The sequence below is a fragment of the Phyllostomus discolor genome, chromosome 3 (genome assembly GCF_004126475.2).
Source record: "Phyllostomus discolor isolate MPI-MPIP mPhyDis1 chromosome 3, mPhyDis1.pri.v3, whole genome shotgun sequence".
In the NCBI taxonomy this organism is placed as follows: Eukaryota; Metazoa; Chordata; class Mammalia; order Chiroptera; family Phyllostomidae; genus Phyllostomus; species Phyllostomus discolor.
In genome coordinates, this window is record NC_040905.2 from 46339118 (window position 1) to 46363189 (window position 24072).

A 24072-nucleotide genomic window follows, 5' to 3' on the forward strand; every position below is an offset into this window, starting at 1 on the left:
AAAGTGTCCCAGGTTCGATTCCCAGCCAGGGTACATGCTTGGGTTGCAGGCCATAACCCCCAGCAACCGCACATTGATGTTTCTCTCTCTCTCTATCTCCCTCCCTTCCCTCTCTAAAAATAAATAAATAAAATTAAAAAAAACCTTATCTCTAAAAAAAATAAATAAATAAAAGTTAGTAACAAAAAGTGTGGTAAGCACACGCATTCATTCAATTTTTCCCATGCATCTTCAGATTTATGTATAAATGCAGATGAATAAATGGTGTAGTCACATTTTAAGAGAATTTTGAAAAAAATCTAGCTCATGTGTGTTATATGCAATATGAATGACAAACCAGAAATTTAAATGTTTATTTAAATGAGATCATCTGTATAGAATCACAAATCAAAGTGCATAATCATGAAAAATAAACACAGCTGAATATATTCAGGGTTGAATTTTGGTGTCTTATTTCTAAGTCAAAGCTCCCTCACAAATTCAAGTTTCTCTTAACATTTTTTAAACTTCTTTCAATCAAGAGCAAACATGATAAACAGCAGATCTCAATATATTTTCCCCTAAAGTTAGCAGTTCCCAGAAGGCAGCTGGAATGCTGAGGATGACCAGTTGTCCTGCTGACTCTCAGTAAAGGTGCCTTCTGATGGCCTGCAGGGGGACAGTAAGACCTAAGACCTGTTCTGCCATTACCTTTCCTCCTGTGAAAGTGGTCAGGTGGGGAAGAAGAGGGAGACAAGCACATCAAAACCATCTCAGGATCTTTATAAAATTATACATGCCTTTATGCTGAGCTAGAGGAGGGAAGGGTATAGTGTTTTAAAACAAAGCCCTGCAGAGGTGAGCCTGATAAGCTTGCCTTGTATCCCTACACCTTTTCTCTGAGATACACTGAAGGTACAGGTTTAGCACCAGGAGGCTGAGGAGTCAGAAGCACAAGGTGCTTGCTCTCTCTGCGATTCTTACCATGTTTTAACAGCATGGTTCTTTTCACTTTGCGTCAGTTCTTGCACAATTATTCCACTCCCAGACAACACTCTTCCGCTCTAAGCATTCTGTAATGGTGACTCTAGGAACACTGTTCCTATTTTCACTTCATTTGTGAATCAAAAATTAAAGCCTAACCAAATCAAGACGGTGTTACTATGGAGTAGTACTGTTAATAACATCCTGCATCCAGGAAAAGGGAAAGCTGCCATTGAACAGCAAATATACAAAAGGGCCATTGCCTAGTAAGTCCTTTAATATAACAAGTTTTCTTTAAAATTAAAAAAAACCTCTAAATTAAATCTATTTTTCCCAAGTAGTTTTGGCAAATGTAAAACAAAGAAGTTATATAGTTTTGTTCAATTATCACTACTATAATAGAACTTTTAATAGAACTTACAAATTAACGTTTCAGCCACTTTGTGTATTACTTTCTGTGACTTGGCCTAAAACCATATAGGCGTTTTTCTCCATGAGATAGTATGTTCTAAGTTCAAAATATCCAATATGCAAACAAGTCAGGAACACTTTCCCAGCGCAGGCACCCACATGGACCTCACTAACCATTTCTTCCGGTGCAGCAGGAGCTGTAGGTCCAGCACCGAGAGGAGCAGAAACAGGAAGGTGGGTGTAGGAAGCGGAAGCAGCCCCGGTGGAAGTGATGGAAGCCACAGAGGGAAATGCAGCAGTGCTGGTCACTCCCACGGTGGCTGCTGATGAGGATGGTGCTGGTGCAACTGCTGAGGGTACCGAAGAATCCAAATGAACAGGATGCTCTTTTCCTTGAACACTGGGACCATATTCTTCCTTTTTATTATTTGTGAAGTCTATCCCTATAAATCACAAATTAATTCCATTAAAATGCTTCCAAGATTGCTTTCACCCCCACCCCCCAACAATAAAAATACATAATAGGTAGGTCACAGGGAGGATGGGGATAAAGGGGATAAGAAAAAATAGAAAAAAAAATATAATAGCTACAATTTGTTTTTTTAATTTTGATATAGCTTATTGATGATGCTATTATAGTTGTCCCATTTTTTTCTCCCCTCTGTTCCCCTCTACCCTGTACCTCCTCTACCCTGTACCTCCCCTACCACCATCATTCTACCACCTTAGTTCATGTCCATGGGTCATACATATAGGTTCTTGGGCTTCTCCATTTCCCATACTATTCTTAACCTCCCCCTGTCTATTTTGTACCTACCATTTATGCTTCTTATTCCCTGTACCTTTTCCCCGATTCTTCCCCCACCTCTCCCTGCTGATAACCATCCACATGATCTCCGTTTCTGTGATTCTGTTCCTGTTCTGGTTGGTTGCTTAGTTCGGTTTTGTTTTTTTGTTTGTTTAGTTGTTGATAGTTATAAGTTTGTTGTCATTTTACTGTTTGTATTTTTGATCATCTTTTTTTTTAGATAAGTCCATTTAACATTTCTTCTAGTAAGGGCTGGGTGATGATGAACTCCTTGAACTTGACCTTATCTGGGAAGCACTTTATCTGCCCTTCCATTCTAAATGATAGCTTTACTGGACAGAGTCATCTTGGATGTAGGTCCTTGCCTTTCACAATTTCAAATACTTCTTTCTGGCCCCTTCTTGTCTGCAAGGTTTCTTTTGAGAAATCAGCTGATAGTCTTATGGGAACTTCTTTGTCAGTAACTGTCTCCTTTTCTTTTGCTGCTTTTAAGATTCTCTCCTTATCTTTCATCTTGGGTAATGTAATTATGATGTGTCTTCATTTGTTCCTCCTTGGGTCCAACTTCTTTGGGACTCTCTGAGCTTCCTGGAAGTCTACTTCCTTTGCCAGATTAGGGAAGTTCTCCTTCATTATTTTTCCAAGTAAGTTTTCAATTTATTGCTCTTCTTCTCCTTCTGGCACCCCTATGTCTTGGATGTTGGAACATTTAAAGTTGTCCTGGGAGTTCCTAAGCCTCTCCTGTTTTTTTTTTCCCCCACTAATTCTTGTTTCTTCATTCTGTTTTGGTTGAATGTTTGTTTCTTCCTTCTGCTCCAAATCATTGATTTGAGTCCTGGTTTCCTTCCCTTCATTGTTGGTTCCCTATACGTTTTCCTTTATTTCACTTTGCATAGCCTTCACTTTTTCCTCTATTTTGCGACCATACTCAACCATTTCTGTGAGCATTCTGATTACCACTGTTTTGAACTCTGCATCTGATAGACTGGCTATCTCTTCATCACTTAGTTGTATTTTTTTCTAGAGCTTTGATTTGTTCTTTCATTTGGGCCATGTTTTTTTTGCCTTGGAGCACCTGTTATGTAGTAAGAGGCGGAGTCTTAGGTGTTCACCAGGGCGGGGCAACCCACATCGCTGCTTGGTGATGCTGTATGTGGGGGAGGGATCCAGAGGGAACAATGTTGCTTGCTCCGCTCTCTGCCAGCTTTCAGTCACTTCTTCCACTACCCACGAGCAAATTGGGCCTTTCAGGTACTGATTCCCGGTTGGGTGGGTTTGTGTACATTCTAGGACCCTGTGGGTCTCTCCAACGAACTCTCCTGTGAGGCTGCTTCTCCCGCTGCTGCCTCAACCCCCACAGGTGTTTTCAATTGGTGTTTTGAGGCCGTATGTCTCCCTCGCTGGAGCCCTGAGTTGCGTGGTCTGTCTCACTCACCAGTTGTTCCTCCTGGTTTATCTGCACATGAATGTGGGACTGCGAGCTCCACAAGCCCCTGCCTTGCCTCGAGTCCTCTCTGCCCAGCTGCCATCTCCACTCCTCCTACTGGCCTTGATGAGTGTTTCTTCTTTAATTCTTGGTTGTTGGACTTCCATACAGTTTGATTTTCTGGCACTTCTGGGGTTTTTTTTTTTTTTTTTTAGTTTTTACATTTGTTGTTGTCTTCTTTTGGTTGTGCAAGGAGGCAAAGTGTATCTACCTATGCCTCCATCTTGGCCAGAAGTCCCTACAATTTGGTTTTAATAGAAGTGTAGAAATTTGTCATAGATTGGATACAATGTTCAGCTACTAGTTTGTCAGTATTAACTGGTTAATGGCAGTATTAACTGGTTAATGTCAGCATTAACCACTAAAGACTTCAGACCACTTCTTTCAACATGTAAAAGCTAATGAATGCCTTGTTCTTATTTAAAAGATAAAAATAAATTATGTGCTCAGCCACTACCTCAGTTGAGTAAAGTGTACTGCAGTCACAACCATTACAATAGTAAGACTGCACAAGCCTAAGGACACATGCCCTTTCACATTATTTCATGCAACTACCCCAATAAATGACCTGTTATTTAGATCTTTAGAATAATTTTGTATCACCATACACTCTTTTCCTTTTGTTGCTCCTCTCCTAACCAAAACAATGTATTTTTATTTTTGATTTTCCAGCAAATAATAATAAATCAGTAAGTAAATTTTGATATTGTAAAAAAAAATGAGCTCTTGCAGGTAGATTATGTAAGTCATGAATTAAGAGCATATTTTGCACACTTAACTGATTTTTATGAAACACATGTAACCTTCTCTCCTTAGGTCAAGGGAGTGAACATCAGCTTCCACAAGCTAGGATAAAGGGTACTTTTTAGAGTTTTCACTCCCAGTATTAAAATTTGGTTAAAATTTCTAAAACTCTATCTATGTGATGCCAAAGACCAGGGTGAGGGTTTCACAATTCAGTCACTGAGATGTTTCAGACTATCTAAATAGAGTGTGTAACCCTGTGGATAAATAGTTTTCTATGTTATTCTCTTTCCATCTACAAATTTGGGCCTTGGAATAAGTCCTTTTCTTAGACTAAATGTGTGTAAAATATGTAAACTTTATTAACAAAGTTTAATAAGGATTATAATGCAGGGGTCTTTTGAAATCATTTGATAAAAGGGACTAATTCAATATAAAATACTTTTACTTTGAAATACACGCACACATACACACACTGAGTTTTAACATGTTTTTGATAGAAAGTGATTCTGACTGTCACTTTCTAGGTGGGTGGTAGACTTCGTATGAGATGTGGGACCAATGCACAGGTCATGTCTGGCCAAGGGACTCCCTGGAAGAAAAGATAGGTGGACCAACGCTCACTGATGTGGGTGGATGTATACACTTCCTGTTTGTGAAATAACTAAGTTTTCATAATTATTCTTACTTTAACTTTCATAAACTTCGATGCACTGCAGATGACAGACAGCAGAGAATCAGGACAAATAAAAAAAAATCAAATACTAGTTTTGTTCTAACAAGACTGATATATTAGGCACATTGGCATTATTAAAAATCGCATTATGCCCTGGCTAGGTGGCTCAGGTGGTTGGAGCCCTGTCCCATACACCAAAAGATGGCAGGTTCGATTCCTGGTCAGGGCACAGACCTAGATTGCAGGTTCTATCCCTGGTTGGGATATGGGAGGCAAGTGATCGCTGCTTCTCTCTCACATTAACATTTGTTTCTCTCTCTCCACCCCCTTCCTCTCTCTCTAAGATCAATAAACATATCCTTGGGTGAGGATTAAAAATTTTTTTAACAAAAAAATTGCATTATAAAAAGCAAATGTTTAAAAGAAGGGGCCAAATATAATTTTTTTCTTGTGAGGATTAACAGCTGTCTTTAAAATGCCATAAAACCTAAACATCACAGAGCAAATCCAGCATTAGATTATGAAGGGGGACCCCCCAAACCCTGGAATTTATTTATAAAAAACTGTGTATTTATTCTTATGTGTTTAAACTTCAGTCACCTTCAAGGTACCCTCCATTTGATGCACTACGCCTATTGAAACTTTTTTCTACTGCTCAAAACAGTTTCTGAACTCATCAATTTTATGCCTTTTAGTGTTTCTGCCATTTTTTTTTTTTGTTTCACTTCTTCCACATCAACAAGACATTTCCCTTTGAGGACTTTTTTCATCCAGGAAAACAACAAAAAAAGTCTTGCAGGGTGAGATCAGGTGAATAGGTATGGTGGGGCACAGGGATCATGCCATTTTTCATCAAAAACTGCTGAACACTCGGCACAGTGTGGGGAATTGCACTTGTAAATCAGCCATCATGAAATGGACAAACATTAAAAAAGTCTTCAAAAAAATTCACTGGAGTCAAACATAAACTCTCACAACACCACCAGCTGGTACACTGATACAGAGGAGTCCCTAGAACATTCACTTAGTGGGGGAAGCCTGCATTACAAGGGGCCCGCCCTCCAGAAGATAATTCCTGTGTTTTTTTGGTCTTGCCTCGTACACTGAACTTTTGCCTTTGGTAGCTCCACCAACACTATTGCTTAACTCTATGTCTTCTTATTCCTGTTATATCTGTCCCTCACTGTTAGGATTAACAAGGCCACTTAAAACAGCTGGGTTCCCAGAACTTGACATTAGCCACAGAAGATGCTAAATGTGAATGCAACAGGAACAAAACAAATCATGTTGGGTAATTATCAGAATGTATTTTCTCTGAATCCTATTATGAATGTTTGCCTGTATGAGACAGCTGTATTTATTTAAGATATTCAGTTTACAAAAGTGGCAAAATACTTTGTCCTAAGTCAATTCATAATCTTCATAAGTAGATTATGAGAAACAGATTAAAGAAATTATATATGTTTTAATAATTTGTCACCTTGTGAAGCCCAATATCTCCTCTAAGTAGATAAGTGAATTTTTAATTTAATACATATAACTTGCTAATAATTAGAACTAAAGCAGACTGTCCTATTATTGGAGATAGTGAGTTGTTTTCAGCATTGATACTCAATTAAAAGACCATTTATTACAGAAATCAAGCACACTTGGGGTATCGGCAAGATAAACTATTTAGCTTTGATAATCTATAATTCTAAGTTTCTAACTTACATATGGGCCACACAGTCAAACTGTTTCAGAGAGAAAATTTGCCTTAACTCACTGCCACCCGCAACATGAACAATTTAAATAATAAAAGTTTGTTGATGCACAAAAATGAGGCACAACAAGCACAGAGGAGTGATCCTCTGGAATCCAATGGAATCATGTTAATGCTGTTACGAAATGAAACTGTCTCATTGATAAGTTAACCATGAGTCTCAAATAGGATTTACTATAATACTGCAAAAATACTCATGTGTTTGCATGAAGCATGGGAGGCCAACTTGAATGAATGAAGACTATAGTAACCATATCACAATTATCATTTTACAGGCCCAAGTATTTTTTGTCTTTTAAAGTGTTTTCAAGTATATTTCACTGTATTCCCACAAGAACCACCTATTAAGCAGGTAATAAAAGGTAAATTATCTTCTTTATTAAGAGAAGAAAACTAAAACCCAATAAGGAAAATAGGGCTAATTGTAAATTGGTGGCAAAGGATTCTGTCATATGCTCTTCCAAGCCATGGTGATGAAACTGACACAAACAACTCAGATCCAAGCCAATATATTGACTTTTCTTGAAATTAAATTATTATTATTATTTTTTTACTTCTATAGATAATCCTGTGTTTATAACTATTGAAAATGAATTTTAGTTGAGGTTTCTCTTAAACTGGAAAATAAGCAATATTTAAAAACAGGAAACCATGACCAGATAAGAAATATTTAATTAAAAAAATAGTCCAAGGAATTTGGCTACTTAGGAAAAAAAACAATAGAAGCTTTGAACTTAAAGGCATTATAATTATTAAAGAGCCTTAAAAATGTTACACATTCAAAGCATTATGGTAACATTGAACCTAAATACTTAAGAGTTGACAGTTTACTTGTTCATATCTAAGATACCATGAGTAACCCCACAGGAGTGAATGTTCATGACATTTAAAACTGGAAATGGAACGACACTATGAAGTTAAAAATACAGTGCCTGGATGAAACATAGCTGTTGCAGAAAATTAGCACTGTAGGCTGTACCAGTCACTGAAATCCCAAGTCCTTTCTGAAAGTAGGCAGAGAATCGTAAGTAAGACACTAACCTGTATCATTTCTGTTTTGAAATATTGTCATGGCTTCAAGATTTAATGCACAAACACCCCGCATGAAAGCTTTCTTCATGGAATCTTCAAACTGCTCTTTTTCATGCTGCATTCTTTGGATTTCAGCTTTTGCATTTTCCAAAGCTCCAGATAACTAAAATAAGGAGTTTTGTTGTTTGTTAAAAGAAAAAGATTCATAAGGAAGAATATTATTTATTGTTAAAAATAAACTTATTCTGTGAAGTTATTTTTATGTGAAATACTAAATACAATTTCCCACATACCTCTTCTGCTACGTGTCTCAATTTCTTTTGTTTCTGTCAACAAACCATTTTCATTTCTAACCAGGAAGTCAAAGTTCAAACAAAGGGAATTTCATACCAGTCCCACTGAAGGTTGCTGATGTGTTTTAATTATACAAAAAGATAATGCCAGTTTTTACTGTAAATCTTTTATGTAGGATGTTGAACAAAACACAGTAAAGGCCACAGATAGCCCTCAACACTTAAGAAAAAAAATAACTAAATGCATGCAATATTAACAGAATTTTAAAAAACTAAATGTTACTACAGAATTCACAGTGTAAAGTGGTATTAGTTACAATACACTTTCCCATAGAGCAAATCTAAACAGACTCTTGCATGTCATTTGCAATTGCTGAAAATTATCTGTATTATGACACTGACTTTTAATATTAAGAACTCGTACTATAATGATGATTTTTTCCCTGTTAGTATATTTGATTTCAAGAGGCCTACTGCATTCTTCAGTATGGTTTTTATTTCACTTTGAGTTTTAAATGTATTCCCATGGAAACAATGCTCATTTTATTATTAAAAGTCAACGGGAAAATAATTCCAATTTATATACAACTGCTTTAAATCAACCTTACATGAAAAAAAGTTCATTTAAATTAACAAGAGGATAAACATTTTTTTTTTTTTGGTCTCTATTCTTCGCAAAATAAAAGCCAAAGAAGAGCATAAGAAAGTGCACTATCTTAGAGATGTAGGGCATCTATGGGTGATTTACATTTTCAAGAGACAGGTACATGTCTACAAACAAGAAATTCAACACAAGTTTGGAGGCCATAAGAGCTATAATATTTGAAAGAATAAATAAGCCTGGAAGTCTGACTTAGTGTTGTTCTTTCCCAAATAGTCAAGTAGTCTCATCTGAAGACAAACTGCATTAAATGGAATTAGAGAACTAGGTCATGCTGCCCAACTACAGACTAACTGTGAGTGATGCTACCCATCTTTATTTCTTTCTATTAAAGGAAAGTGAAAATTATAAAGAAAATGTTTTACCATAGCAACTTTGGCTTCATAATCATTGGAAATCTGTACACAAACTTCTTCAGCTCTTGCTTGACAAGCTCGCTCCACCACGTCTTTCCACTTCTTCTGCACTGTGGAACGCCAGGCTCTCCAGACTTTCTTCAGCAAAGTTCTTTGGAAGTGCTGGTCAGCTAGTTTACCTTCATAAACCTACATGAAGTGATACAACCTTAAAACACAGTGTACTGGAAAATGTCCCGGCTGTAATAAGACATGTAACAGTGTGGTAAGCATTATACATACATTATCACTCAATCCTGTGTAATTATTATCTGCAGAAAGGAGAACAGGCTTAGAGTGGCTAAGTAATCTGCCCAGGTCACACAGCAGATAGGAAAAAGCCTTGCTTTATCCCAGAGCCGAAACTCTTTCGTATCCCTTATATCATTTTAAGTAACTAATCGAGTTAGGGAAACAACAACAACAAACAAGTGAAAGAAAATGAGTAACTTGCCAATTGCCATCTTAGTTCAGAATCTGCATGCCCTTGAGCTGAAAGCAGGGCAAGGAGAACAACAGTGGCTGGAAGGCAGGAAGTGGACTGTGGCTTCAGGTGGCACTGCTCTCTCTTCAGTTTAGTAGCCACAACCATGAGCAAGATTAACTTAATTTACATACTTTGCATCATATATAGTGCCAAACTGACCCAAACAGGAATATATGCCATTCTTTTTATCAATTATTTTAAATTCTTTTGAAGTAGTTCCAATTTTCAATATTCTTACATTTCAAAAGCTCTTCAAAAAGTGATGACAGCCTCAACTATTTTAGCTAACATTTAAACAATATATTCTCATTAAGTCACTTGATAAATAACTTTCAAAATATGGTATAAATACTTATTTTACATAGCTCTTTTCACTTTGATTAATGTAAATTTAATCTATTGGAATTAAAAAATGAAAGCACTAAGAGGTATGCTTAAAGAAAAAAATCATATTTTATAATAGAAATACCTTTTCCTCAAATATTAACCTCTTAGAATTAAATGCATAGCGATCAATTGATGGCTCGCATGAGCATTACATGAAAGATTTATATATATATAGTTTTCTCTACACTGTTGAGACTTTATACTCTAAGATAGATACAAACTCATACTTTTCATTAAAATTTTTTTTTCAATTTATCTGGTTACTTTTATTTTTTAAATTTTATTTTAATTGTTGTTCAAGTACAGTTTTCTGTCTTTTACTCCCATCTCAGCCCACCGCCCCCCATCCCTCTCCACCTCCCTCCCGTTTCCACCCCCCCTAGTTTTTATCCATGTGTCCTTTATATTTGTTCCTGTAAACCCTTCCCCTTCTCCCCTGAAATTCCCTCCCCTCTCCCCTGTGGTCACTGTCAGCCTGTCCTCTATTTCCCTGTCTTTGGTTATATTTTGCTTGTTCGTTTGTTTTGTTGTTTAGGTTCCTGTTAAAGATGAGATCATATGGTATTTGCCTTTTACCACCTGGCTTATTTCACTTAGCATAATGCTTTCCAGTTCCATCCACGCTGTCACAAAGGGTAGGAGCTCCTTCTTTCTTTCTGTTGCATAAATTCCATTGTGTAAATATACAATGGAATTTATGCAATCTAGTTTTTTTATCCATCCATTTACTGATGGGCACCTAGGTTGCTTCCAGCACTTGGCTATTGTAAATTATGCTGCTACAAACATTGGGGTGCATAGGTTCTTTTGGATTGGTGTTTCAGGGTTCTTAGGATATAATCCCAGCAGTGGAATTGCTGGGTCAGAAGGCAGGTCCATTTTTAGTTTTCTGAGAAAATTCCATACTGTTTTCCACAGTGGTTGTACCAGTCTGCAATCCCACCAACAGTGTACTAGCGTCCACAACCTCTCCAATACTTGTTGTTTGTTGCTTTGTTTATGATGGCCATTCTGACCGGTGTGAAGTGGTATCTCATTGTGGTTTTAATTTGCATTTCTCTAATAGCTAGCAATACTGAGCAACTTTTCATGTGTCTCTGGATCCTCTGTATGTCCTCCTTGGAGAAGTGTCTGTTCAAGTCCTTTGCCCATTTTTTAATTGGGTTGCTTGTCTTCTTAGAGTGGAGTCGTGTGAGTTCTTTATATATTTTGGAGGTTAAACCCTTGTCTGAGGTATCATTGGCAAATATGTTTTCCCATATGGTTGGTTCTCTTCTTATTTTAATACTGTTTTCTTTAGCCGTGCAGAAGCATTTTATTTTGATGAGATCCCATTTGTTTATTCTTTCCTTTATGTCCCTTGCTCTAGGGGACATATCAGTATAAATGTTGCTGCGTAAAATATCTGAGATTTTCCTGCTTATGTTCTCCTCTAGGACTTTAATGGTGTCAGGGCTTGTATTTAAATCTTTTATCCTCCTTGAATTCATTTTTATGTATGGTGTAAGCTGGTGCTCAAGTTTCATTTTTTTGCATGTAGCTGTCCAGTTCTTCCAACGCCATTTGTTGAAGAGGCCATTTTTACTCCATTTTATTAATTTACAAAAATTTAAAAAATTTTATTCATTATCCTATTATAGTTGTCCTAATTTTTCTCCCTTTGCCACTCTCTACCCAGCACCCCATTCTTCCTCAGGCAATCCCCACACCATCGTTCATGTCCATGGGTCATGTGTATAAGTTCTTTGGTTACTCCATTTCCTATACTGTACTTTCCATCCTCATGGCTATTCTGTGACTATCTATTTGTACTTCTTAATCCCCCTGCCTTTTCACCCATTCCCTCACACTCCCCTCCTCTCTGGCAACTAGAAAACCTCTACTATATCAATAATTCTATCTCTGTTCCTGTTTGCTTCATTTGTTTTATAGATTCAATTGTTGATAAATTTGTATTTTTTGCCATTTTCTTGTTCATAGTTTTGATCTTCTTTTTATTAAATAAGTCCCTTTAACCTTTCATATAATAATGGTTTGGTGATGATGCACTCCTTTAGTTTTTTTCTTGTCTGGGAAGCCCTTTAGCTGCCCTCTGATTCTAAATAATAGCTTTGCTGGGTAGAGCAATCTTGGCTATAGGTCCCTGCTTTTCATGACATTGAGTATTTCTTGCCAATCCCTTCTGGTCTGCAAAATTTCTTTTGAAAAGTCAGCTGATAGTCTTATGGGAACTCCTCTGTAGGTAGGTAATTTCTTTCCTCTTGCTGCTTTTAAGATATTTTCTTTATCTTTAACCTTTAGAATTTAATTTCTTTTTTCTTCTTGTTGTTCTGATTGGTTGACTTTTTGCTTCCTTATGTTCCAAATCATTGATTTGATTCTTGGCTTCATCCATTCTGCTGTTGTTTCCCTGTAAATTGTTCTTTATTTTAATTAGTGTATACACTTTTTGACTAGTCCTTTATCATGCTGCTGAGATCCTCCCTAAGTTCCTGCAGCATCCCTATAATCGGTGTTTTGAACTCTGCGTCTGATACATTGCTTATCTATATTTTGTTTAGTTCTTTTTGTGGAGTTGTGATCTGTTTTTCATTTGGGCCATGTTTCTTTGTCTCCTCTTTTTGAAGCCTCCCTACTTCTGTTTCTATGTATTAGGTAGAGCTGCTATGACTTCCTGCCTGGGGCTATGGAACAAGAGGTTCAGGGACTGGGGGACATACTGAGGCCTACTATTGTTTGGTTAATAGGATTTAGGGAGTTGTGAAGCCTGAGCCAACACCAGTCAATCATATGGAAAAACCACCGTTAATGGGTGTAAGTTGGGTGGGATGGAATCTCCTGGGATCTCCAGGGTGGGGCAAACAGTGTTATCCAGCTTGATAGAATCTCAGATATGGCACCTGCCTGCCAGCTCTGTGGCTGTGTGGGGAGGGCTCAGAAAAGGGACAATGGCTTCTGCCTTCATTTCTGTCTGGGAGAAAGCTGTCCCCCAGCTCCCACCTTGATGCCACACACTTGAATTCCTCCCTGTATGTCACTGGTGCCTTTTAAGCTGCTACCCCAGTGCTGGAGTTCAGAGGGAAAAAGTCCAAGTAAGTTCCTGTGTGGGTTCTTTAAGGGATACTGCTTGGGACTCTAAAAGTTTCTTCCACTGACTCAATCTGCCCTGGTTTTTGAAGCCAGAAGTTATGGGGACTTTTGTTCCTGGCACTGGAACCCTGGGCTAGGCTGGGGTTCGGACTCCTTGCTCCTGAGATATTCCTCCCAAATTTTTATCTACCATATATGGATGTGATGCTAATCCATTCTTGTCTCTGCCTCTCCTACCAGTCTGGATGGATGTGGTTTCTTTAATTCCGTAGTTGTCAGACTTCCATTCAGCTCAATTTCTGATGGTTCTGAGTAATGGCTGTTCTGTATTTTAGTTGTAATTTGATGTGGTTGTGCAAGGAGGTGAGCCATATTTACCTATTCCTCCATCTTGACTTGAAGTCCATACTCATACTTTTCAGATTCTGACACAATAAACTATTATTCTGTCTCAGTTTATATTTACTCTGATATATTGATTCAGCTCTTATTTAACTAAAATAAGGAATGTTCAAATTTAAATTATGTACAAAGTGAGTATAATTAAAAAGCTATACAGACATGGCTTTCTTTAATTCTTATGCTAAGGCAAGTCTACACAACAGACATTTATACAATTTTATAATGTATAAATATATCATTGCCTCTTCTTGAGAGAATTTTTTCAGGCACTTTAGAAGTAGAAACAATACAGGAAGCATACATGTTAAAGATTGTAAATTTTTTCTCCACATAATCTCATCTGAGTCAAATCTGTTAAAGGCATTCCAGGGTATTTGTAATTTAGGCACAATTCTTATTGATGTTTTATGAAGTAGGAAATGACATATCAATAGATCTATAAAATATGAGCGATACTACAACTATAGTTATAACTATACTATACTGTATCCCAAACTATACTGAATCAAATTCATTTAAAATCAGAGCTACATTAAATTATAAATTCATTTTGACTTACTAGAAAATAAAACCTTTAACTTTTTTTCTAATATATGATCCTAAACACTTTCAAGTTCAGGAGTCTAGTATTTGTCAGTCATCTTTTCATTTTATACTTACATCTTGTCTGGATTTGACATGGCCAATTCTCCAGTAGAAGAATGTTCTCATCAACTCTATCCTTTCCTTTTGCTTGCCTATGGCATGAGACAAGCTGGAAATCACCTGTAAGCAGCAGTTAAACCAATTATTCTGATGTTGTAATAACAGCAACTGGTAAAGCGATTTTTCTCATATATCAAAAAATGTACCCTATCTGCTGTGGCTCAGTGGACTGAGTGCTGGCCTGTGGACTTAAGGATCGCAGGTTCAATTCCCAGTCAGGGCACATGCCTAGCTTGCAGGCCAGGTCCCCAGTAGGGAGCGTGTGAGAAGCAACCACACATTGATGTTTCTCTCCCTCTTTCTCCCTCCCCTTTCTCTAAAAATAAGTAAATAAAATCTTAAAAAAAAAAGCTAGAGAATACCTATGAATCACTACTATATTCATCCAGTTAACCTCATTATTATCTTTTAAAAAACCAAAAAACCGCCCAATATGAATATATTACATATCAATGAATGAAGGGGAAAAAAAGAGAAATCTCATGTGTATCTTGGTAATCACCAAAAAATCTTTATATACACAAAAATGGTAATGGAAAAAATACAATAAAAAATAAAAATAAATATGAGTTTAAACTAAAATAGGGAAAAAAAAAAGAATGAATACCACTGGGGCAAAAGTAGTTTTATAGTTGTTCATATGGAAAATAATACAATAATTACAAAATAATACAAGAATAAACTCTGTGTTTCATGTACTCACAATTGTAAACCTACTTTTGCCCAATCCTGTATGGTCACTGACATTTAATTTTAGAAAATCAACCATACATTGAAAGTTTTGCTACATACACAAAAAGGTCTTAATTGACTAGAATTGAAATGCAGAGGCCAGATTTTAAACATCTTTCTATTCCCTAAAATACCTTTAGTACCTTTAATAAGATGTTTCTCAACTGTTTAATAATTTTGTTCTGGATTCAATAAACTCATAAAAGCAAATAATTGTTACATTTTGATGTACTTCCTCAGTGATATTATTCTTGTTCTTCTTAAAAAAAAGCCATGAAATCTTTTAAATCCTAAGATAATACTCACTCTTATAAAGAACTGAGTAACTGAAATAAGTATCTGAAAAAAGGCCACATTAAAAAGAGATTTTGTAAACTGGATTCATTTACTGAGATACATTTATCCTGGTTCTTTAAATAATTTTCATTTTTAAAACTGTTACTCTATTACAGTTGTCCCAATTTTTCCCTCTTTGCCCTGTTCCATGCATCCCACCCCCCACTCCCACAGTCCATCCCCATACTGCTATCCATGCCTGTGGGCCATTCACACTTGTTCTTTGACTAGTCCCTTCCTCTTCTTTCCATCCTCATCCCCCTCCCGTGACCCTTCTCCTCTGGTAACTGTCAGTCTGTTCCGTGTTTCCATGACTGTGGTTCTATTTTATTCATTAGTTTATCTTGTTCATTAGTTTCCTCTTATAGGTGAGATCATGTGGTATTCGTCTTTCACTGTCTGGTTTATTTCACTTAGCATAACATTCTCTAGTTCTATCCATGCTGTCGCAAAAGGTAGGAGTTCATTCTTTCTCTCTGCTCTGTAAGTATTCCATTGTGTAAATGTTTAAAAATGGAGAAGTGCACATGTTCTTAGATATTAACATTCTCTTTCTTAAGCTGTATGTTGGCACATGGTTATTCACTTCTTTCATTTTCAAAAATTTGATGTATACATACAACTCTTTTTATGTGTGATACCTTAAAATTTAAAACATTAAACTTCAAATATTAAACTTAGAATATAGTTTTGAGGGCAATAGAAAAAATGAATGACATTAATATCTCATTTCAAAAAAGTAAACTATGAAAAAGTTCAATTTTATATTATATCTTGTAATACCAACAGAAATGTATGTTTGGTTTTTTTATTTTGAAAAACCCATAATCTTTGTCTAGTTAATTCTATCTAGTCATAACCTCTGTCTAGAACAGTGAGTGATGCATCTGCAGACAAGCAGCTGAAGTCTTTGCTGCGAGTCCTCTTCTCTGAAAGCCACCATCCTCCTGGGGCAGCCGCAGATTTGCTGCCCACCTGCTTTGTTTCAGTTGCTGTCTGGAGGCACAAAATTAGCAGACACCTGAACCTGACTCTCGAGTTCTTAATGGGCTAACCCAAAGTGAAATACAAGGTGCTGCTTGTTGCCCTGACTTGTGTGCCTCACTTGGCTGGAGCATCGTCCTGTACCAGAGGGCTGTGGGTCCGAACCCCAGTCCATCAGGCAGGCAACCAACTGATGTTTCTCTCTCTCCCTTTCCCGCTCTCTAAAAACAATGAAAAAAAAATGTCCTTGGGTGAGGATTTAAAAAAAGTGTTGTTTATCAATAAAAGAAAAGACTTCATCTGTGAATAAAAACATATCACAGATGGAAGTGAGAAATTTAATATGATCCCTAAAAATGATGGTTTAAAATGTGGATAATGCTGGTTCCCTAAAGTTCTCTTAAGGGCAGTCAGGAAGTAAAAATCAGTGTTCCCACATTTAGCATGCACACTTAAAACTTCAAGCACACCAAAGTTAATTTCAAAGATAATAAATGGCATGACCATAGCATGTTTAATAGGAAGAATAAATCATATATCTATGCATCTATTTTTCTACCAGTTTCTGAAGCGATCCTCCCCTTATATCTTGCATGACCTAAAAAAACCACTTCCTGGCATTTATTATTTAATAAGACATTTACTGAATCTTAGTTAAAAAGAAATATAATAAAAGAACACCTCATCTTTTCTCCCAATAGAGATTTCATAGGCTTTTTGCAGCTCCTTCAAGCTGTTGATCTGGCTGCATAGTTGTTTTAAATGTGCCGCATGTTTCTCTTTCTCTTTTTTCATTTCTATACGATGCCAGTCAATAAAATTTAGTCTCCATTTCGTCAGCTCAGATATGACGTTTGTCTGAAAAGTAAAGGTACTAATAACTAAGCAGTTTGTTCCTTACTAGTGCTTCTTAAAATGACACTAAAATTTAGAAACATTTTTTTAAAAATCAGAACAAGCATTCAACATGAGAGTTATTTTTTTTAAAATAAAATCACTAATGAAAATGTTTACAAGTTCAACAGTTACAGTTCACATTCACCATACTAAGGTTATGAAATTTTTCCTATTTTAAGCTACTCCGTATGAAAACTAGTAATTTAAAAAAATTCCAGGTCTCAGTCACTAATAAACAGGTCCTTTGTTGATTCAAGGACTTAAATGTCCATACTAAGATGGATCAAGAAAAAAGAAATGTTGGGGCTATGCCCTACCTGAGCCGAAGGACTGAGAAGTTATTCAGGTAGGGAAGGATGGGGGGAACTGCCGGAGTCGGTGCTTTCTTCCCCCAAAGCATTTCTCACAACGGCCACTTTAACAAATTGCTAAGTCTGATCCATTTTCTCCCTACTGACTGGCCTAAGTAAAAGGACCAAATAATCATGTTATCTGAATATAGAACAATATAAAGGGTTGGTGGTACACAATTGCAGTTGACTGACACCATGATTGGAAGCATGAAACCTCTTCCCTTGGGGAAAATGGTAGGAACTAAAAGATTTTATCTGGAATTTATAGTTCAAGTAACTGCAAAATATAGATGCCACTAAACTGTCATGGCCATTATGTATCCACTCATGTGAATACTCAGCTTTGTTGTCTCAAACTGCTTCAGAAAAATGATTATTTTCTTAATTATATTTAAATAGCAAAAACACCCCTGCCATTTCTATAATACTTTGTTTCACTTAAAGGCCACTAACATCACCAAAGTAAGAATCAATTTTCATAGATATATCAGTTATATATGGTGGGAATATAAGAGTGGCTATAAAATGAATATATGTTGCTAAAACTGGATTTTGTGTTTCATATGAAAGGAGACATTTCCATTAGTCATAGCTACTATACAGTAAAGGCTCAATGAATGTCTCAGTCACACGCAGGCTGAGTCTTTCAAAACCTCTGAGAAATTCAGTAGAATGTTCAAAGCTGTTCCAGCAACTATTTAAAACTATGCTATTACAGTATGTTTTCTGAACCAGCAGCATCACCTGAGAGCTTATTAGAAATGCATCTCAGGCCCTCGCCAAGCCAAGAAGCTGCAATTCAACAGGATTTCCAGGTGATTTATATGGATGTTAAAGACTGAGAAGCACAGATTTAAGACACTGCACTGATTTTACAAAACTAAAGATAAAAAAACCTTTTAATTCAAAGAAAAGAAAAACAGTGGAATTAAGAGCAAAACTGTCATGCTAATTCAACAACAGTACCTTAAGGCCCGAACTCCAAAGATCCAGTACACTTTCCACCTTTTGAAGGTTTTCCTCAGAAACAAGAAGGTCACCCACCGCTAGTTCATGAACACCTGCAGGACTAGAATTAGACCCTGCTGTGGAAGAGTCGCCTAAAAGATTCGAACCGAAAAAATCTATGACTGGGTGAGAGGACTTCCTTGGTGATGATACTGGTGATGACCCTAGAAATTTAAAAAAAGTTGTAGCTGTCAAGGCAAATTCAAAATAATCCAAATTAGTCAGGACTTATACTGGAAGACTAGAAGATGTCAGTTACGATAGAGGCTGAGAAAAATGCAGAGAAAAATCATTTCCGTATAATCTGGCTATTTAGAAAAAAATTTAAAAAAATTTTTATTTCATTTTAGGGAGAGGGGAAGGGACAGAGAAAGAGAGCGAAACATCAACAAGTTGCTTTGTGCCTTCTGCAAGGGCCCTGACAGGGGCAGGGCATAGAGCCCACAACCTGGGCATGTACCCTGACTCGGAATTGAACCAGCAACCTTCAGGTTTGCAAAAGGATGCCCAACCAACTGAGCCACGCTGGCCAGGGCTAATCTGGCTATTTTTGAAGACTCTTTCAGCGGTTTTGCCCATTTCTTCTTCTTCTTCTTTTTTTTTAAAGATTATATTTATTTATTTTTAGAGAGGGAAGGGAGGGAGATAGAGAGAGAGACATCAATGTGTGGTTGCTGGGGGGTTATGGCTTACAACCCAGGCATGTACTCTGGCTGGGAATCGAACCTGAGACACTTTGGTTCGCAGCCCACGCTCAATCCACTGAGCTACACCAGCCAGGGTGGTTTTGCCCGTTTCATGATGGGTGATTTATGAGGGCACCTGTCTATACCACGCTAAGTGTTCAGCAGTTTTTGACCAAAAACGACATGACCCTGTGCCCCACCCTCCCTATTCATCCAATCCTGCCCTGAGTAATTTGTTGTTTCCCCAAATGAAAAAAAGGACTCAAAGGGAAATATTTTGCCAATGTGGAAAAGGTGAAGAAAAAAAAACAACAGAAGCACTAAAAGGCATCAAAATTGATGAATTCAATAAATGGGGCAGTGGAAAAATGTCTCAATAGGTGTATTGCATCAAATGGAAGGTACCTTAAAGGTGACTGAAGTTTAAACATGTAAGAATAAATATACAATACAGTATTTTATAAGTAAATTCTGTTTTTTGGGGGGGGTCTCCCCTCGTATATCCTCTTCCAGCCCAAGCTGACTCCATTATCATCTGTGTAATATCAACATGTTCTAAGTGCTTTGTATGTTTCTATAATAAAAATGTTATAAGGATTTGCTCTTGTAATACATGCTACACTAAACGAAGGGTATTATTATCTCCATTTTACTGATGAAGAAACTGAGATTCAGAAAGGGTTAAATAATTGACCAAGGTCAGAGTGGCTGTATGTAGGTCATTATTACTTTCTGTCAAACATCGAGGTGGGTTTTAACACCACTAAATTCAACCCTATGAGTAGAGAAGAGACCAGTAATGTACTTCATCAGATACTCAACTGTAAGGTACCCTTTTTGCCTCTGACACATAGATGAGAAATATAACATTTATATATTTAAATAAAATACACACACTTCCATTCCCTGCTCATATACATGGGGGATGGGAATGGGGGTGAGAGCCATAGTCAGAAAGAGAACGGGTATCTATCTTTAAAAAGTATAAAATAGAAAAGTCACTGTTTTATCACACATGTATGTTGGAAGTCACTGTTTTATCACACTGTTTTATCACACATCACCATTTCTTACATATCACACTTTTGTTATGAGGTTCCTACAACTAAGACTGAAGGGTTTTTCTCTCATCCTTACAAAATGACTCAAACAAAGATAAATCTACTATAGAACTTGTTACTTCAAAGAAAATCTTTCAAGATGTTTTAAAAAAATGATTAGGAAAATAATTACCTAATATATATGTTTTGCCAAAAAAAAATACATCAACAGATGTTTCAAGCTAGTTAAACTAAGAACCACTACCTAGGCACTTCCAGTCAGGATGGCTACAGAGGTGAACACAGCTTGTCTCATATAACCACATCAAAATTACAACTAAAATATAGAACAGCCATCACCCAGAACCATCAGATATCAAGGTGAATGGAAGTCTGACAACCATGGAATTAAAAAAACCACATCCATTCAGACTGGTAGGAGGGGTGGAGAAGTGGAGCAGGCTGGTCCCACAACCATGTGTGGTCGATAAAAATTTGGGAGGGATGTCTCAGGAGCAAGGAGTCCCAACTCCACACCAGGGACCCCAGCCCAGGGTGCCAGTGCCAGGAAGAAAAGTCCCCACAACTCCTGGCTGCAAAAACCAGGGCAGATTGAGTTGGTGGAAGAAACTTCTAGAGCCCCAAGCAGTTCCTCCTAAAGAACCCACACAGGGACTTACTTAGACTCACTCCCTCTTGAGCTCCAGCACTGGGGGAAAACAGCTTGAAAGGCACCATTGGCATATGAGAGGAACTGAAGTGTCTGGAATCAAGGTGAGAACTGGGAGACAGTTTTTTCCCAGACAGAAAGGTGGGCAGAGGCTATTGTCTCTTTTCTGAACCCTTCCCACACAGAGCCACAGAGCTGGCAAACTAGTGCCATATCTGAGACTCCATCAATCTGGGTAACACTATTTGCCCCACCCTGCAGATCCCGAGACCCTGTCCCACACAACTTACGGGCCCATCCAAACTGTTAATCATGACTTTTCCATATGATGGCTGGTCTTGGATCAAGCTTCACAACTTCCTAAATCCTATCAAATAAGCAACAGCAGGCCTCAGTATGTCCCCAGCCCCTGCACCTCTTGCTAAGTGTCCCCAGGACTGGCTGTAGTAGCAGCCAGCTGAGATTCACAACTTGGCTTTGCCTAGGAATCTCTAAGACCAGCACAAGTAGCAGCCACTTTTACTTTTAGTGACCTTGGTCTGCACCACCCAGGAAACCCCAGAGACTGTGCAGCCATTGGTCACCTGCCGACCATGTCGCAGCACCACCACTCTGCCTCTGTACAGATGGTCCTCCACAAAGGGCAGAGGTTGGTGGTCAGTGGTCAGAACCAGTCCTTGCAGCTGACAGGCCTGGGTAAATCCCTCCCATTAACCTATCAACAACAATCATGGCTCAAAGAGAAGGGTGTACTCAGCCCGCATGAAGGGCACACCTCAAGTACACAGCTTGGATGATAGGGAAGGCCATGCCACTGGACCCTACAGGACACCTACTACATTAGGCCACACTACCAAGACACGGAGTCAAAGCAGCTCTACCTAACACATAGAAACAAACACAAGGAGGCTGCTAAATGAGGAGACAAAGACACATGGCCCAAATGAAAGAACAGATCAAAACTTCAGAAAAAGAACTAAACGAAATGGAGATAAGCGATCTATCAGATGCAGAGTTCAAAGCACTGATTATAAGGATGCTTAAGGAACTTAGTGAGGACCTCAACAACATAAAAAAGATCCAGTCAGAAATGAAGGATACACTAATTGAAATAAAGAACAATTTACAGGGAAACAATAGTAAAGTAGATGAAGATGAAAATTAAATCAATGATTTGGAATATAGGAAGTAAAAAAGAACCAATCAGAACAAGAAGAAAAAAGAATGCAAAAACAAACAAACAAACAAAACGAGGATAGTGTAAGCAGCCTCTGGGAAAACTTCAAGCATTTCACCATTTGCATCATAGGGGTACAAGTAGGAGAAGAGAAAGAGCAAGAAACTGGAAATCTACTGGAGAAAATAATGAAAGAAAACTTCCTTAATTTGGTGAAGGAAATAGACATGTAAGCCCAGGAAGCACAGAGAGTCCCAAACAAGATGGATGCAAAGAGGCCCACTCCAAGACACAACATAGTTAAAATTCCAAAGGTTAAAGATAAAGAGAGAATCCTAAAAGCAGCAAGAGGAAAGAAGTTAGTTACCTACAGGGGAGTTCTCATAAGACAGCTGATTTCTCAAAAGAAACTTTGCAGTGGCTTTGAAAGCCACTGGCAAGAAAATTTCAAAGTCATGAAAAGCAGAGACCTACAGCCAAGATTACTCTACCCAGCAAATCTATCATTTATAATCAAGGGCATATAAAGAGCTTCCCAGACAAGAAAAAAAACTAAAAGAGTTCACCATCACCAAACCATTTTATATGAAATGTTAAAGAGATTTATTTAAGAAAAATAAGTTCAAAACTATGAACAAGAAAATGGCAAAAAAATACAAATTTATCAACAATTAAATCTAAAAAAACAACTAAGCAGACAAGAAGAATAGAGACAGCATCATGGATACAGTGAGTGTGTTGATGGTTGCCATGTGGGAGGGGAGTGCAGGTAAATGGGTGAAAAGGGGATTAAGTACAAATAGGTAGTTACTGAATAGCCATGGGGATGTAAGGTACAGTAAAGGAAATGGAGTAACCAAAGAACTTATACACATGGCCCATGGACATGAACTACAGTGTGGGGACTGCCCTAGGGGTTAGGGGGTCCTGGGTAGATGGGAGCAAAAGGGGAAAAATTGGAACAACTATAATAGCAAAATCAATAAAATATTATTTAAAAGCATAAATAAAATAAAAGAAACACTACCTATATATTCTGAAGATGGTTTAGGAACTCAGTAAGATGGAATGACATCAAGTTACATGAATGGTCTCTTTTAGTAGATTTTACCAGCTAGATCTGCATTCATGGGAAAAACAATAGGCTCTGCTTTTTTTCCCCTTTCTTTCTTTTTAAACCCTCACCTGAGGATATGTGTTTTAGAGAGGAAAGCAGAGAGAGAGACAGAGAGAGAAATATTGATGTGCTGGAGAAACATCAATATATTGTCTCCCATATGTGCCCTGAGCAGGGATGGAACCCGCAACCTAGGTTATGTACCCTGACTGGGGATCAAACAGCAACATTTTGGTACATGGGATGCTGCTCCACCTACAGAGCCTACCTGGCCAGGGCTTTTATCTATCTATCTATTTATCTATCTATTTTTAAATATTCACCTTTAAAAAAATAGAAGCATGTAACTTAAGAACTTGGGCTCTTCCAGACAGTAGCCTGAGTTAACCTCTGAAAATAATTTGCTAATCACTTGACTTAGAAAACCCTACAAAGTCATGCAAATCAAGACACTCAAATCTTTGAGTTCACTTTAAGAGCACTTGTGAAACTGCCAGGCCATCAAGAGTATGCACATCCAAAAAGCCCCCAAGCATCTGAAGGATGGTACTGTCCAGAAGCAATGTGTGGCATTCTGTTGATACAATGGTGGAGTTGGTAGGTGTGCCCAGGCCAAACAGTGGGGATGGACACAGGGTCAGTGGATCAAAAAGAGTGCTAAATTTTTGCTGCACATGCTTACAAATGAAGAGAGTAATGCTGACCTTAAGGGTTTAGGTGTAGATTCTCTGTTCATTGAGCACATTCAGGTGAAGAAAGCTCCCAAGATG

General features: G+C 37.6%; 1 protein-coding gene across 6 annotated transcripts in view; it reads right to left on the reverse strand.

Annotated features, from left to right (window-relative positions):
* Positions 1-24072, reverse strand: part of POC5 (POC5 centriolar protein) — a 39761-nt gene that overhangs the window by 6830 nt on the left and 8859 nt on the right. For all 6 annotated transcript variants that reach the window (XM_036020435.1, XM_036020436.1, XM_036020432.1 and 3 more), the window contains 6 exons: positions 18571-18776; positions 17036-17212; positions 14258-14362; positions 9202-9381; positions 7892-8045; positions 1549-1817 (listed from right to left, as the gene is read on the reverse strand). In XM_036020435.1, the coding sequence (XP_035876328.1) occupies positions 1549-1817; positions 7892-8045; positions 9202-9381; positions 14258-14362; positions 17036-17212; positions 18571-18776 (1091 nt within the window). The remainder of the gene's footprint in view (positions 1-1548; positions 1818-7891; positions 8046-9201; positions 9382-14257; positions 14363-17035; positions 17213-18570; positions 18777-24072) is intronic.